At 41.9% G+C, this 13355-nt stretch overlaps 2 protein-coding genes across 3 annotated transcripts in view; both read right to left on the bottom strand.

Moving 5' to 3' along the window:
- The window catches only part of hhip (hedgehog interacting protein), a 31923-nt gene extending 21689 nt beyond the window's left edge, over positions 1 to 10234 (bottom strand). The window contains exons 1-4 of one of the 2 annotated variants that reach the window (XM_010768490.1): positions 9468 to 10234; positions 5443 to 5635; positions 1315 to 1459; positions 238 to 439 (exon numbers count right to left, since the gene is read on the bottom strand). In XM_010768490.1, coding sequence (XP_010766792.1) covers positions 238 to 439; positions 1315 to 1459; positions 5443 to 5635; positions 9468 to 9737 — 810 coding nt within the window. In that variant the 5' untranslated portion in view covers positions 9738 to 10234. Of the gene's footprint in view, positions 1 to 237; positions 440 to 1314; positions 1460 to 5442; positions 5636 to 8799; positions 8883 to 9467 lie in introns of those variants that run through there. The other variant, XM_010768499.1, reaches the window with a different exon arrangement.
- hfm1 (helicase for meiosis 1) overlaps positions 1 to 13355 on the bottom strand; it is a 149439-nt gene that overhangs the window by 107372 nt on the left and 28712 nt on the right. The gene's annotated exons all lie outside the window — the stretch shown is intronic.

Genomic DNA, 13355 nt, shown 5'->3' with positions numbered 1-13355 from the left:
GCACTTTTAAGGGATTTGTCTTGGCTGGAGACGTTCCTCACACGTAGGTGCACAAAGTTGTGTTGCAAAGGATTGTGTTAAAGCTCTAGCAAATTAATCTAGCAATGTAGCAAACAATACTTCATGCAACTTCATTCAAATCCCTTAACATCTGTGTTCAAATCATATCCATTATATCATATAACATCTGGATTCCCACCAACACTGTCAACACTATAAAGTCAGATTCGTTCCTACCTTCAGGCCGTTCTGCACCAGCTTGTGTATGTCCAGGAAGGGCTCCTTGATTAGCTCCAGGTCATGGTTGAGTATCCTGACAATTCCCTCCCTCTCTAGGACAAAGAGCCGCTGAGATCCATCACCACAGTGCATCAGGGCCACCGGCTGCCTCAGACCACTCAACACCTCCTGGGCACAGTAGCAGTTGTGTTTGTGTTTCCTGGGTAACAAGAGGAGACAAAAGGTCAGAGACTGATGGTGAGAGGGAATAATCCAGTTATAAGGTAGAAGGGGCATGTTGAAATGTAAGGGAAGCATGAAATAATCAACAATAACACATAACTACAGTTGAAACATACATCGTTTTTCAGACATTAACAATGATCATCTTAATGGAATACCTTACAATGACAAAAACACACCTTCTTTGTTTTTAAGGTGGGATATCACGTTTGATCATTTTGCATCTGAACTCGTTGTCTAAATTCCCCTAATGTAAGCCCGTAACTAACACGAGAGTGTCCTTCTCATTTACCTGAGAAGACCCCAAGAAGATAAGGCACAGAAGCCAAAAATAAGCCTCTGACTCTTTAACTTGTGGAAGTTATTCGACTGAATGTTAGTTGCTGCAATTCAGGTGCACATGCTGCTTGGCCCTCTTGCCTCAGGGGGAACAGAGATGAAAGGCATCCCCCATGGACAAAAGGCCAAAGCCCTCTGTGATGTACAGACCTTTGCAGTGAGGGAGGCAACCAGAATGACGCAGGATAAGCATTTTCATTATGTGAGCAAAGCTGAGCCAATGCAGTCTGGACAAACTTTAGGATTAGAGAGGAGATGGCCTAGCATTTCTGTCTGAGAGTATAGACGATAGACCAGTGAACCCAGAATATGTGACTATGAAAACAATCAAATGCTGACTGTATGTCATGAATCTAAACTCATAAGTATTAATGAAGCCTAAAGGTTCACTTGGCTGAAACACATTCAAGTACTAGCCAAAGCTCGTTGAAAATAACGATCACTCCATCTTATATATGGTGTAACTCAACCCTCGAATGGAAAAAAAAGCATAGTAAAAGTCAGGCTACAAACCTGCTGATATCTTCTATTTTCTCATCTCCCAAGTAGTTGGAATCTTGCCCTTGCGGTTGCTTTCGTTGAAAATCTGGAAAGCACAGACTTGCATCTCTCCTCCCATAGTATTGGCAGAACTCGTCCACATCGGCCTGGAACAGTTCTAGCAAACACAACAGAAAACGGACACAGAGCTTAATCAAATAAATAGTTGTTATGGTACTTTGGATTTTACTTTCCACATGTAAGTTGTGTACAAAGCGGTACTATCACGGTGTGCATAGAATGCTCAGTGCGAGAGAGGACAATGTAGCAAAATAGAGACAGAGAGAAAGGACTTGATGGTGTTGTTGGGGAGGGATGGAGATATGTTTGATGAGCCAAACCAAATCTTGGCTTGACTGAAATGAACAAGTGAAAAGAAACTGAGCCAAACCAAAAGGATCACTCAAAGACCCATCTCTGCTGTTAAGTATGCCTCCTCAGAGAGAAACATGATTGCATTCTCAATTACAGTTAAACTGTCTTTATTTTGATGTATGCAATTATACTTTTGCACTTGTCCTTGTGGATTCATACCAGGAAGTAAAAGGGTTTGCTTTTTTATTTCACTTTCATTATACATTCTTGATGATGACACGTTCAAATCCTCAGCAACAATCCAGTTTAGTATTTTGTCTGATTTGTACAAACATCTCATTGTAACAACTTGTGCGCTGTATGAATGCTTTCAGTTGTGTATCTCTCTCTTTAGCCATCCCAAGGAAGCAGGTTCAGAGTGATTTTCATCTGCAGCTTCTAATCTAAATGACAAAGCCCTGACCTTTCAAGGAGTACAATCCAATTCCCTTTACCCAGCTGGTGAAGGCTCTGCTCACACAGCCCAAACACAACCGAAACAAACCCAATCTAACTACCTCCATATTTACTTGAAGAGATCACAGAATATGATATTTCAGCTGTCATAACAGTTCACATTATGAGGCTAGCTGAAGGATATTTCATTTGGCAAATTCTTGCAACACACACACACACGTTAAGGGGCACACCGTGTCAAAGCTATTACTGTCACCTGTCAGCGTGACAAAAAGTCACATTAGTGTAGTGGTTTCCATAGTAACAGTGGATGATAGTTTGCCCTATGCAACATTGTTATTTCAATAAATTGGAGGAAAACACTTTTTAATAATCCTACATTTCTCAGGCATCCCTAAATTTGATATTTATGTGATGTCTATGTAAAAACATTGATTTGACGTACTAATTGTATTCAAGTAATTAAGCATGTGATTCACATCATTCCTCATTTCCCTTTGGACTGCTTGTTTACCTAAAATGTTTTAGTGCCAGAGCAAAAAATGACCTGTGTAAACACAGCAGTCACACGCAGCTACGCCTCCATCCTGTGCAGTCACAACACTTTTCCCGGCAAAAAGCTAAGTGTGCAGTGGGTCTCAGAGGCCCTTTGCGACCTAAAAACAATCTTGCCAATATTGTTTCCTTTAGCCAATCCCTCAGAGGAAAGAAGGAGAGCAAATACACCAGTGATAAAAACACAAACAGGACTCTCCCTGTCCCTCCTTTCATCTGCCTCTCCTGCCACACCGACCGCAAGCGCTGACCGCACCAAATACTGGAGGTGATAGGATATCCCCTGAAACATCTAAACACAACATGGAGATCAAACACACACAGACAGAGCGCTGGCCATACCACCCACTCACTCACTTTGTGTCTGCAGTTATCTTAACCATGCTGGTTAGGGACCTCGGGTGCAGGGTGGGGGGCTCAGTGAAGAGGGGGAGGAAGATATGGGAGAAGAGGAATACGAGGAAGGTAGGAGGCCTCCGGGCAGAAGTGAGAGTGAAGGCAGTAAATGTCTTTATGAAGAAATGGGGGCTAAGTACATGGCCTAATCAAGGGCTGCTAGAAAGTTTCATGGGAGCAGGACGACAGTTATGGATGCAGTAAAGGCTACTGTTTCATTTTAATACCTTAGGCCAGACATTTTGAATTAGCTAAAGTGAAAGACATATTGTCTGTTCAGGTTTTTGGTAATATATACTGTTGCTGCCTTGCATGGTAAGATCCAGAGCTTGAATCAAAGCACATCCATATTAAATATTTAAGATGTATTAAATATTTAAAACACAATTATTAACATTTTTGCAATCAGATAACTATGTTTTCAAGCTTGTTGTGTTTAGTAAGATATGCATTTTTAATGTTTATTATATTTATTTGTGTTTCAGCTTTATTGTACTGTGTAAAAGTCAAAAAACAAAACAAGTAAAAGATAAAAAAGGAAGACCATGCAAAACAAAAAAGACAGGAAAGAGCGAGAGAGAAAGAGCGAGAAAGAGAGAGAACTCCGTCCATATTCCCGGCTCCACAGCGCTAAAGTTATACTTCCATCTGGTTATCTTCCAAGGCAACCTGGGTGGCCTACCCAAAGTACTTGACATCTTGATGCACTTCAGCAGTTTTACATACACACAACCTTTGTAGAAAAATAAATGTGTCATTCGTCACCACATATGCTGATCTGTGGAGGGCTGAAGGGGGGGGGGTGAGCGGGGAGGAGCATGACGGTGAACACGGGGAGGGGGGATTCTTCTCCAGATTCCTCTCTGGAGCTTTTTTGGTTTGACTCTCTGAGCCCATATGTCTGTCAGCTCAGAAGCATGTAATGTAACTCCAGACAAGTCTCCTTCTTCCTCTTCTTCTTCCCTCTTTCTACGCACTTTGGAGTTCCACTCGCCGACCTTAAGTGTAGTTCAAGTGCTGTGCAAGATATGCGAGCAGGCCATTAGATGCAGACGAGGATGGACTCACATGGAATGTATGCGTTTGATATTTGACTTGAGCTGTAGCATGTGGGTGGGTTGCAGACAAGTGTGTTTGAAACTGTTCTCTGTTTGCAAATCTGAGTAGATCTAATCAGTTTGTGGCGTCAGAGATTGGAAGAAGACTTGGCTGGAGGAGATCAGAAAGTGTTTGATCATGTTTGGTATGCCATGAAAGCACAGGTACCTGTGATCTTGCATCCCTTCAAAGGAAATGTGGAGGACCAAAAGCTTTCAAAGGGCAGAGGGGCTCCTATCATTTAGCAGAACCACATCCACAAGAAAACTGTAGCATCAATGAGTTTTACCCCCTGTTCTAGGAATTCTGCCATCTCATAGTAGAGCTGAGGGTCAGAGATAATGGGGGCAAGCAGAGCAACACTTCAACTTTCTTTAGTTTCATGTGAATGTACAACTTTAACGAAAACATGGTGGTGGCAGAGCATGAGCCACAAGTTTTTAAGTGACAATTTGATGTCTGAAGAAGTCATGTCTAGACCACAGCCAGGGTGCTGATGCATCCCAACCACAGGATCATCCCCAGCACTTAAGTCCAGTGAGCAGTATCCAGGATGCCTTGCGTGCATGTTTTCACACCCACCTTTGCAAATCTAATATTTTCCATTCACGTGTCAGGAAATGCTTCAAATCTGTGTATTGTTACTACTCTCAAGGTCTTTAAAAAAAAGCCAATGTTTGCAAGTGTACGCTGATTAAAACAAACGTGCATGATCTGAACAAACATAACGGAGACAAGAGAACAAAACTTTCTGCACCTGGTTCCATAAATACAGCTACACTGAATACCGTGTGATAACAAAAGCTAAAATATCGCTAGTGCTACATCAGACTGCAGACTAATCAGAAAACTGGTGTCTATGTAGGCAGTATGTGGCGGGTCGTTTTACTGATGCATTAAAGTGCAACTCTTAAGGCAAGGAGCGAGACAGCAAACGGTGAGACAAGCTCAGCAACAAATGGAGGTGAGATCAGATGAGGTAAGAGCTGGATAAATAAATATTCACAGACCAGACTACTGACGCACCACTTCTTGCATAAGTCCAAAAATCTGCCAGTTGTACATGTGCAGGCTGCGTCTCAATGAGAAACGAGGCCTCTACTGGGAATTTTAATTAATCTAAATCAGAGGTGTCAGTTTCATCTCAAATGTATGAGACAGGAATCATCACGTATGCCTACTTTATGTATGTGTATATGTTTGCTCGTGTCATCACCAGGTAACCGAGCAGGGGGTATAATTGAATTCACATTCATGGTCATCAGTATCTATATAATTTACCTGGTATGTGCCCCCTGCAGGTGTAGTAGAACTCTCGGCAGAAGTCCTGGCAGAGGCGCGGCAGGTCTGGCTCCCTGTGTGGCATCTTATCCATGTCCAAGGAGTGGAACAACACCTGGGCATTGGGGGAGCAGCGAGCACACTTGATCTCCTCCAGGAGAAGTCCACACTCGGTGTTGTTGGTGGAGAAAATCTGGAGACCACACGCAAAAAGGGAGCAATGCTTGATTAAAATGGTGGGCTTACGTTTTTATTTCTTTAGTTTAGATTTTAGGTTGCATTTTCAAAGCTCTGTATCATAAATCCATAATAACTTAAACACTATTCGAGATTTTTAAAGACTATCATTTCATAATAATCCAAATGATTCTAGTAAGTCCAAAATACTTAAAAAAAAATGCAAATGTTATCTAACTTTTTCCATATGTAGTCTTTATTTCAGTCCGTGGAATGTGTACAATTAAAGATGAAATGTTTGGATGTTCCTTTATTAAAACACAGATGCCTAAACATTTCCAGCACTTTTTCCATCCCTCACCATTCAGTCCTAAATAAGCCAACATCATCCCAGTTATCACAAATTCAATGATTTCTACTCAACCCTACAACAACACATTGTAAATAACTGTATGTTGACAACCTCTCTCTCCCATATTACTACAAAGTCAGATAAACTTGCTAGCAACAAGTAAAGTGCCACAAGAAGTAATAATCCATTACTCCACATTCTATATCATTTGTAAACATCAATATTAATACGATTTCTGTTTATGTTCTACATGATCTGCAGATTTGACAATCGCTGAGGGTTGCTAGTTTGCATTGCAACTTTCTTTTTTTGTAGCATCATCTGATGAATTAGCAAGGAAACAGGCGGTCACTTGCATAGTGTGAAAGTCTGCAGTGTTTCTACTGCGATCTGCATGAAGCTTCACACCATTCACAGTGCAAAAAACGCTCCAACTTTTCACTGGAAGTGGTGGTATGGTCTATTTCCACTGAAACATTTTCTGAGAGTTTCTGCAATCTTATTGAGTCAAACTGAATTATAACAAAGCCTCGCAATTGGAGATTTTAAATCTTTAGCACACTTCTATCCTCTCCTAACAACATTTTCTGTGATATCCAATGCTCTATCCTTTGATTCCAATTTGTTAAACATTGAGGTTGGAACACCCTGTCTGTTTGGAGGAATAAACAAAGAAATCATCTCATTCACTGCCTACTTACCCAAGTTCATAAACAGTTAAAGTCAAATTACAATTCCCATGTCTGACAGATCCCAGTGCACAAATGAACCCAAATAAGAGCCTCAAAGCCTGACTTGGGATCATTCCGCAAAAATACACAAAGAGTTAATCCAAAAGAAATTAGCAGGATTATTTACATAACAAATTAGCTGTAATAAAACACAATGTAATCTGTTTTAGGTCAAGAGCAGCACTGCTTGGGCAGCCAGGCAGCCAGGCAGGCTGGTAGTGCTTTGCTCTGTGTGAGGTCCATGTGTAAACACCAATTTAGAGATAGACAGGCACATCATTCCCACTCTGGTATCAACAAATTAGCAGTCTGTCGAAGTCAATTAGACCAGCGGACCCAAGGCCAACATATGGATGCCTTACACTTCGCTCTGACTGCAGAACAAACTGCACCTGGGGAAAAGATTTTCAGTTTAGAAGATATTCAGAGCCGTGTTTACACAACAGGTGGCAGAACATCTGGCAAAACCTTGAGGGTCTACCTGAAAAATGTACTAACATACACAGAGAATCTCTCATCACAACAGGCAGTATAACGGACAAATTGAAGGGGGAAATGAAAGTCTGGCCTGTTTAAGGTTTCAGAGTCAGACATAGTCAGATCTGAATCCCACTTCTTCTGTTCTACAATTTATCTAATTGTTGACTTTTCCTCAAAAAAGGGAGCTCCAGGCTGGCTGTGACCCTGGTCACCCTGGTGTGCTCCTTTGTATCTGGGCCCTACAAATTCATGCCATGCGTTGTCGTAGGCATGCCTGCCCTCCTGCTCTAAATTGCCCATTGATTCTGTGTGCCATGGGCTGGCACGAGGTCCATGGAGAGTAGCATTTGTGTGCTCTCAGCCATGCCCTGTGTCCATATGTTGCTGGGATGGGCTCCAATGTTGCCATCATCCAAACCAGAACAAGTGGACCTTTGTTTGTTGTCTTATGCTGAATCTCAGTGAGTATGTTCTTCAAAAGCAGGGAGAAAATGAGGCTCAACTGTTGCACTTTTGCTGAGGACACAAAAAAGCAGGTCAATTAACATAACCATAATCAAACTCAAATGGAACAATATAAGCGTAAGAAAAGAACATTTCCAATAACATATTCCCAGGCTCTTTCAGATGTTTACATTTTCTAAAGTTGGCATCAAACCAAGCTTCATGTGGGAGAACAGCTGTTACAGGATTACTTCTTTCTAGGATAGCATCTGCATAATGGCTTTTGCCAATGAAATTGCCGGAACAAACATATTAATATACAATGCCACACTTGGGGGAAATCTCGCTTTTCTTTTTAACGCAATAAATCAGTGATTCTCTGCAAACCTCATATGGTCAGAGAGACTGAGAGAGAGGGAGAGCACTGATGTAGAAAGCGCTAAGCTTTAACAAAACACTTGTCCTCAGGGAATAGGTGTAAGTTGGTTGGCAGGGGGATATAGTGAAGGACACACACACCCTCCCAATGGCATTAACACTTGGACAGGGCTGATGACTGGGGGAGAGTGATGTTTTCCAGCTTCTCCCATTAGTGAAACTAACAAACACAATGGTGTTGTTGTTATTCTTTTGCCATAATCAGAAAGGGCTCCGTGTGTGGGCAGTGTAATGGGGAGGAGGAGAAGTCGAGTTCGTCCTATTCAGTTCCCCCCCCTCCTCTTATTTGCATGACTTGAGCAAATTAAATGATGCAATATGGCTTTTTGTCGCAACACAAAGTAAGATACCACCCAGCCACTGAATCATTCGAGGAGTGGTTTACATGAGAATGGCCCGGTAAGGACCCAACGGAATCCGATACAAGTTTGGCACATACAGTCCTGCCTTTCACTCCACGGAAACTGAGCATATAGTTAAAAGCCTTCGTTACATGACATTTGTTACACTTCTTGTATCACTTCGGTCGACGCGAAAGAGTTTAACGTAAATGAGCGGTGAGTGTTGTGGGACTTTTCCCTTAACGTTAAATATGTTAAACAAACACATTCTTGCACCGGAAAAAACGCTGAGAACAAGCTGTCAAACACACGACAAGAGGCAGAGTGGGTTATCACCTCTCAGCTGCGCAGAAAAAGGTCGACGGCTAATACAAAGTTACAACCGGGTTCCTACCTTTTGGGGCAAACAGTTTCAACAGTTTAGCTAGCTCCCCTTTCTCCTGACAGTTGACTGTGGCGTGAAGTAACGTAAATCGGCGAGTGATTACCATGGTAACGCCGAAGCGCATTGGACAGTTGAATTAAGGTGCGTTCCATTTGTTGATGTGTAAGCGTGACAACAAACCAAATGAAAATCATCAAAACCTCGAAATATGTTTATCTTCAGATGAGGTGAGCAAGAGGAGCAGGTACACTTTTTACAGAAAACATAGACGGACACTATACGAGCACTTTAAGTTAATTTGAAGAGATATTATTAGACGATTTAAAGGTGTTATGGCGATACAAAGAGACTAAAAACATAAGCTTCAACTATTAAGGCGAACTTATTGGTAACATTTAAAAGGAAGGAAGCCTATTGTAAGTTGGGCAATTGGGTAACATACAACACACATACGGTATATCCCTTTAGGAATGTTAAAATAAGACTGTTACATCTCAGAGGCAGCATAGCCCAGGGCAAATTTCCCTCACCATCCCCATATTCAGCTGTCGGTAACAAGAGGCAGAATGACAATACACAAGGGCTGTAAATGCATCTCCTGAAGCGTTTAAGCCGTAAAAGCCCAGTGTCTCAATTTAAAGGAAATGCATGCGTAGTGGATGGATATAATAACCTACCCTGGCATCCCTGCGGTGCAGGATCTGATATGCGGCTCTCCTGGTGGGACAGCAGGACACACGGGGGTATAACCTGTGGCAAACTTCTCCGCTGCTGCTGCCGTCAAGCAACACTTTTCGCTCCCTTTTCTTCAGCCGCTTGGGCAAGCTCCCGTCGTAACATCTTCTCCTCCTGGGGCTAATTTCTCCCCTTTCGCCGAATTTTGCGTCTCCACATTCCCACACGTTGACCGCGATGGCCAGGACCAGGACAAATTGCAAATGCTTCATAGTTTTAAAAAATCATAAAATGAATACAAAAAATATATAAAAAATAAAACAAAAACCAGCTTCCCCCCCCCTTTGAAATAAAAGAGTAGTATTAACCTGCAATGTGAGTATTTTTTTAGTTTTGGGCTATATTTCTGAAAGCAGTAGATTCCTATTACAAGACTTAGAAATATGCTGTTTGTCAGAGCAGGTGCCTGAATTTGACCCACTGCTATAAAAAAAAATGTTTATCAATAAATGATGGTTGCCTCTGCTTATACAGTACAACTAAGACATTAAGAAATAAAAATAAAAACAAAACAATAACACAATTTATCCTGATGATCACAAAAAGTCAAACCCCAGAAAAACACCGTAAACTGCAAAAGAGCCGTGACGTTCCTTTAGACGTAATTCCTTTTAAGCACAGCAAGGCGGATTGTGCATGCACGGGGTCAAAAAAACACAGAAGACATAAAAGTTGTCTCTCACTAAAGTCCTCAGACCGCTCACATGTTTTCCCGTGCTCTTTCCTCCTTCTTTTTAACCAGCGCGCGAGAAGAGGAGCGAGCGCGGTGACGTATGACTTCGCGGGGGCGCGCATGTGGCCACAGAGTCGCGTCCACGTCGAGGTAAACAGTTACCTGGTGGAGCAGAGGACGGTGAGTGGAGGCAGTGGGAGGCGCACTGTGGGCTCAATCCACTGAAAAGTGCAGAGAATTATTACGCAAGTCTTCAACAAATTTAAATAGATCATGTTAATCTAATAATAAAATAATATAACCACTTGTGTTTTGATTGGTAGGCTACTGGCAATGTTTGAGGGGAAAATTAGGGTGCCTTTGCTATGATAGATAGATAGATAGATAGACAGATAGATGATGAAATTGTATTTGATATGGGTATATTCTGTATTCTGCATGTTGACTCCATAGTCCAAAAAATATCTAACATGTGTATGCATCAGTTAAAAATAATGCAATAAAAACTTTACAGGTTATATTATTTACAATATAACTACTGCAGAAATGTGCAGGAATTTGACTACATCTTTCACTGCTATCCATATGGAGTTAGTTTATTGCCATGAGTCGAGTCTTTTAAATATTTGAAAATAATCCATTGTTGTTGTTCTTTTATCGTCTCAAATAACTGAGATTATGAGAAAGGCATTAAGATTTGTGCAAGGTGTTGACATTTTGAAAATTGAGAACGCTATGGTTCATCACAAACTGTATCATGGATGTGAGACTTTGTTTGTTAAATAGGACATACAAGGTTACATCTGGTGGCCACGGAATGAAGAATTACATGTGTTAGGCAGTGGAAAATAAGCTACAATGTGAAAGAATCGCTATGCCCTGATGCACAGCCATTTTTGAGTCTCGCAGTTGCACATTCTTTGAGGCATCTTCATTTTCCTCCTGATTATACCAGACCAAATGTGAGACAAATCCTCTTTTATTTCCCTCTTTGGAAAAGTCACACGATAGTGACCCGAAAGGGTATGTCCCACCATGGCAATTACTGGAGAAACAACAGCCCCCCCCCCTTCCCTTTTGTTGGATACACCGGGAATCTGAAATCAGTTACATTAGCGGCACCTGTTCTTACTTGGGGGTCTCCGGCACCAGAGCCCCAGCTCAGCTTATCTACAGGAATCTGGAGCGGGAGGAATCCAGGAGGGGTTGGTTTGATTGTGGGCAATTATGGAAATGACTGTGTGTGCTATGAAGCCTTAGCAGACCCTGCCAGATCTGACCCCCCACCCTCTACATTCTTTACACTACTCAATTGGAGACATTTCAGGACCAAGTATAGCCAAAGTGCTACTGCAGTATTCTGGATGTAAAGACCATATGCAGAGAAGGAATCTGCCACCACTACCACCATCACCACCAAATCTAGAGCTCCGGGCATACAAAAAAAGAATATAACTGCATTGTCGAACAGTGTGAAAACATGTGGGATGCAGCTGTGGAGCGGAGAAGAGTACATCTGCTGGAAGAGATAGGCCATTGGAGAGAATCACAGTTCGACAGACCGCAGCTCTAAGCTGACAGAGCAGACACACACACATGCACACACATGAAGAATTGGGCAAACACCCTTATAAAGTGTCTTCTCTCACAATACTTGGATTCCATATTATTCAAAGCAAGTGTATAACTTGTGTTGCATTCCATTTTAGATGTGGATTTTTGTATCACTTTAGTTCATCAGGATCATGCTAGTAATTCAATATTAGTACAATAAATACAACATTTACATAATAATTCCCTGAAAAGATACCACCTGCATGGTCCTTTTATTTATGCAGGGTCAGTAAGGGAATTCTCGTTCCCTCAGCGTCTGACCCTCTGAGAGGATATCCCAGAGGAAGACGGTTGGGTTTGCGTGTGACCACATAAGGATCAACAACATGAGTCCGGAGCTCTGCAAGCTCTCATTGCTGCCTTCTCTGTTTTCCAGACCGAGGAGATGTTGAAAGTTTCCACTGTACTCTCTGTCTGTTAGGTTTCTGCATTGTTTGCTTCCCAACTTAACATCGTAATCATGAGCATTGAAAACCAGCACTGATGACAGAGCTCCCATTGTGCTTTTTCAGTTTTTCCACTCCAAGAAGGCAAACCCACAAACTCACACCTCACAGTTCAGAAGTCCAAATGAAGTTGTCAGATGATGATGAGCTTTCTATAGCTGCCAATGTTGTTGTTTTCTGTCTGTTGGTCCTTCTGAGAAATTGAAATATCTCAATAATAATGTAAAGGATACATTCCATATATAGTGGGGCAAAAAAGTATTTAGTCAGCCACCAATTGTGCAAGTTCTCCCACTTAAAAAGATGAGAGAGGCCTGTAATTTTCATCCTAGGTATACCTCAACTATGAGAGACAAAATGAGAAAAAAAAATCAAGAAAATCACATTGTCTGATTTTTAAAGAATTTATTTGCAATTTATGGTGGAAAATAAGTATTTGGTCAATAACAAAAGTTCATCTCAATACTTTGTTATATACCCTTTGTTGGCAATGACAGAGGTCAAACGTTTTCTGTAAGTCTTTACAAGGTTTTCACATACTGTTGCTGGTATTTTGGCCCATTCCTCCATGCAGATCTCCTCTAGAGCAGTGATGTTTTGGGGCTGTCGCTGGGCAACACGGACTTTCAACTCCCTCCAAAGATTTTCTATGGGGTTGAGATCTGGAGACTGGCTAGGCCACTCCAGGACCTTGAAATGCTTCTTACGAAGCCACTCCTTCGTTGCCCGGGCGGTGTGTTTGGGATCTTTGTCATGCTGAAAGACCCAGCCACGTTTCATCTTCAATGCCCTTGCTGATGGAAGGAGGTTGTCACTCAAAATCTCACGATACATGGCCCCATTCATTCTTTCCTTTACACGGATCAGTCGTCCTGGTCCCAAAGCCGCAAAGCTTTGGGCTCGCGGGTTCAAAAGTCCGTCTAATGAAGGACGGAGATAGAGAGTATACATTGGCGGGAGAGTCCTATTTTCCGGAGACCGTTTTTTTTTTTTAAAAGAAATAATTTCGAAAATAAAAAATTAAAAACATTGCTAACTATCGAGTTTCCCGGCATTATAGTGGGACCCCCCCCCCCCCCCGCCGGGCCTAAACCGGA

This window comes from Notothenia coriiceps, unplaced genomic scaffold, assembly GCF_000735185.1.
Source record: "Notothenia coriiceps isolate Sejong01 unplaced genomic scaffold, NC01 NC01_scaffold00000339, whole genome shotgun sequence".
Taxonomy (NCBI): domain Eukaryota; kingdom Metazoa; phylum Chordata; class Actinopteri; order Perciformes; family Nototheniidae; genus Notothenia; species Notothenia coriiceps.
This window is presented reverse-complemented; position numbering and strand designations above follow the sequence as displayed.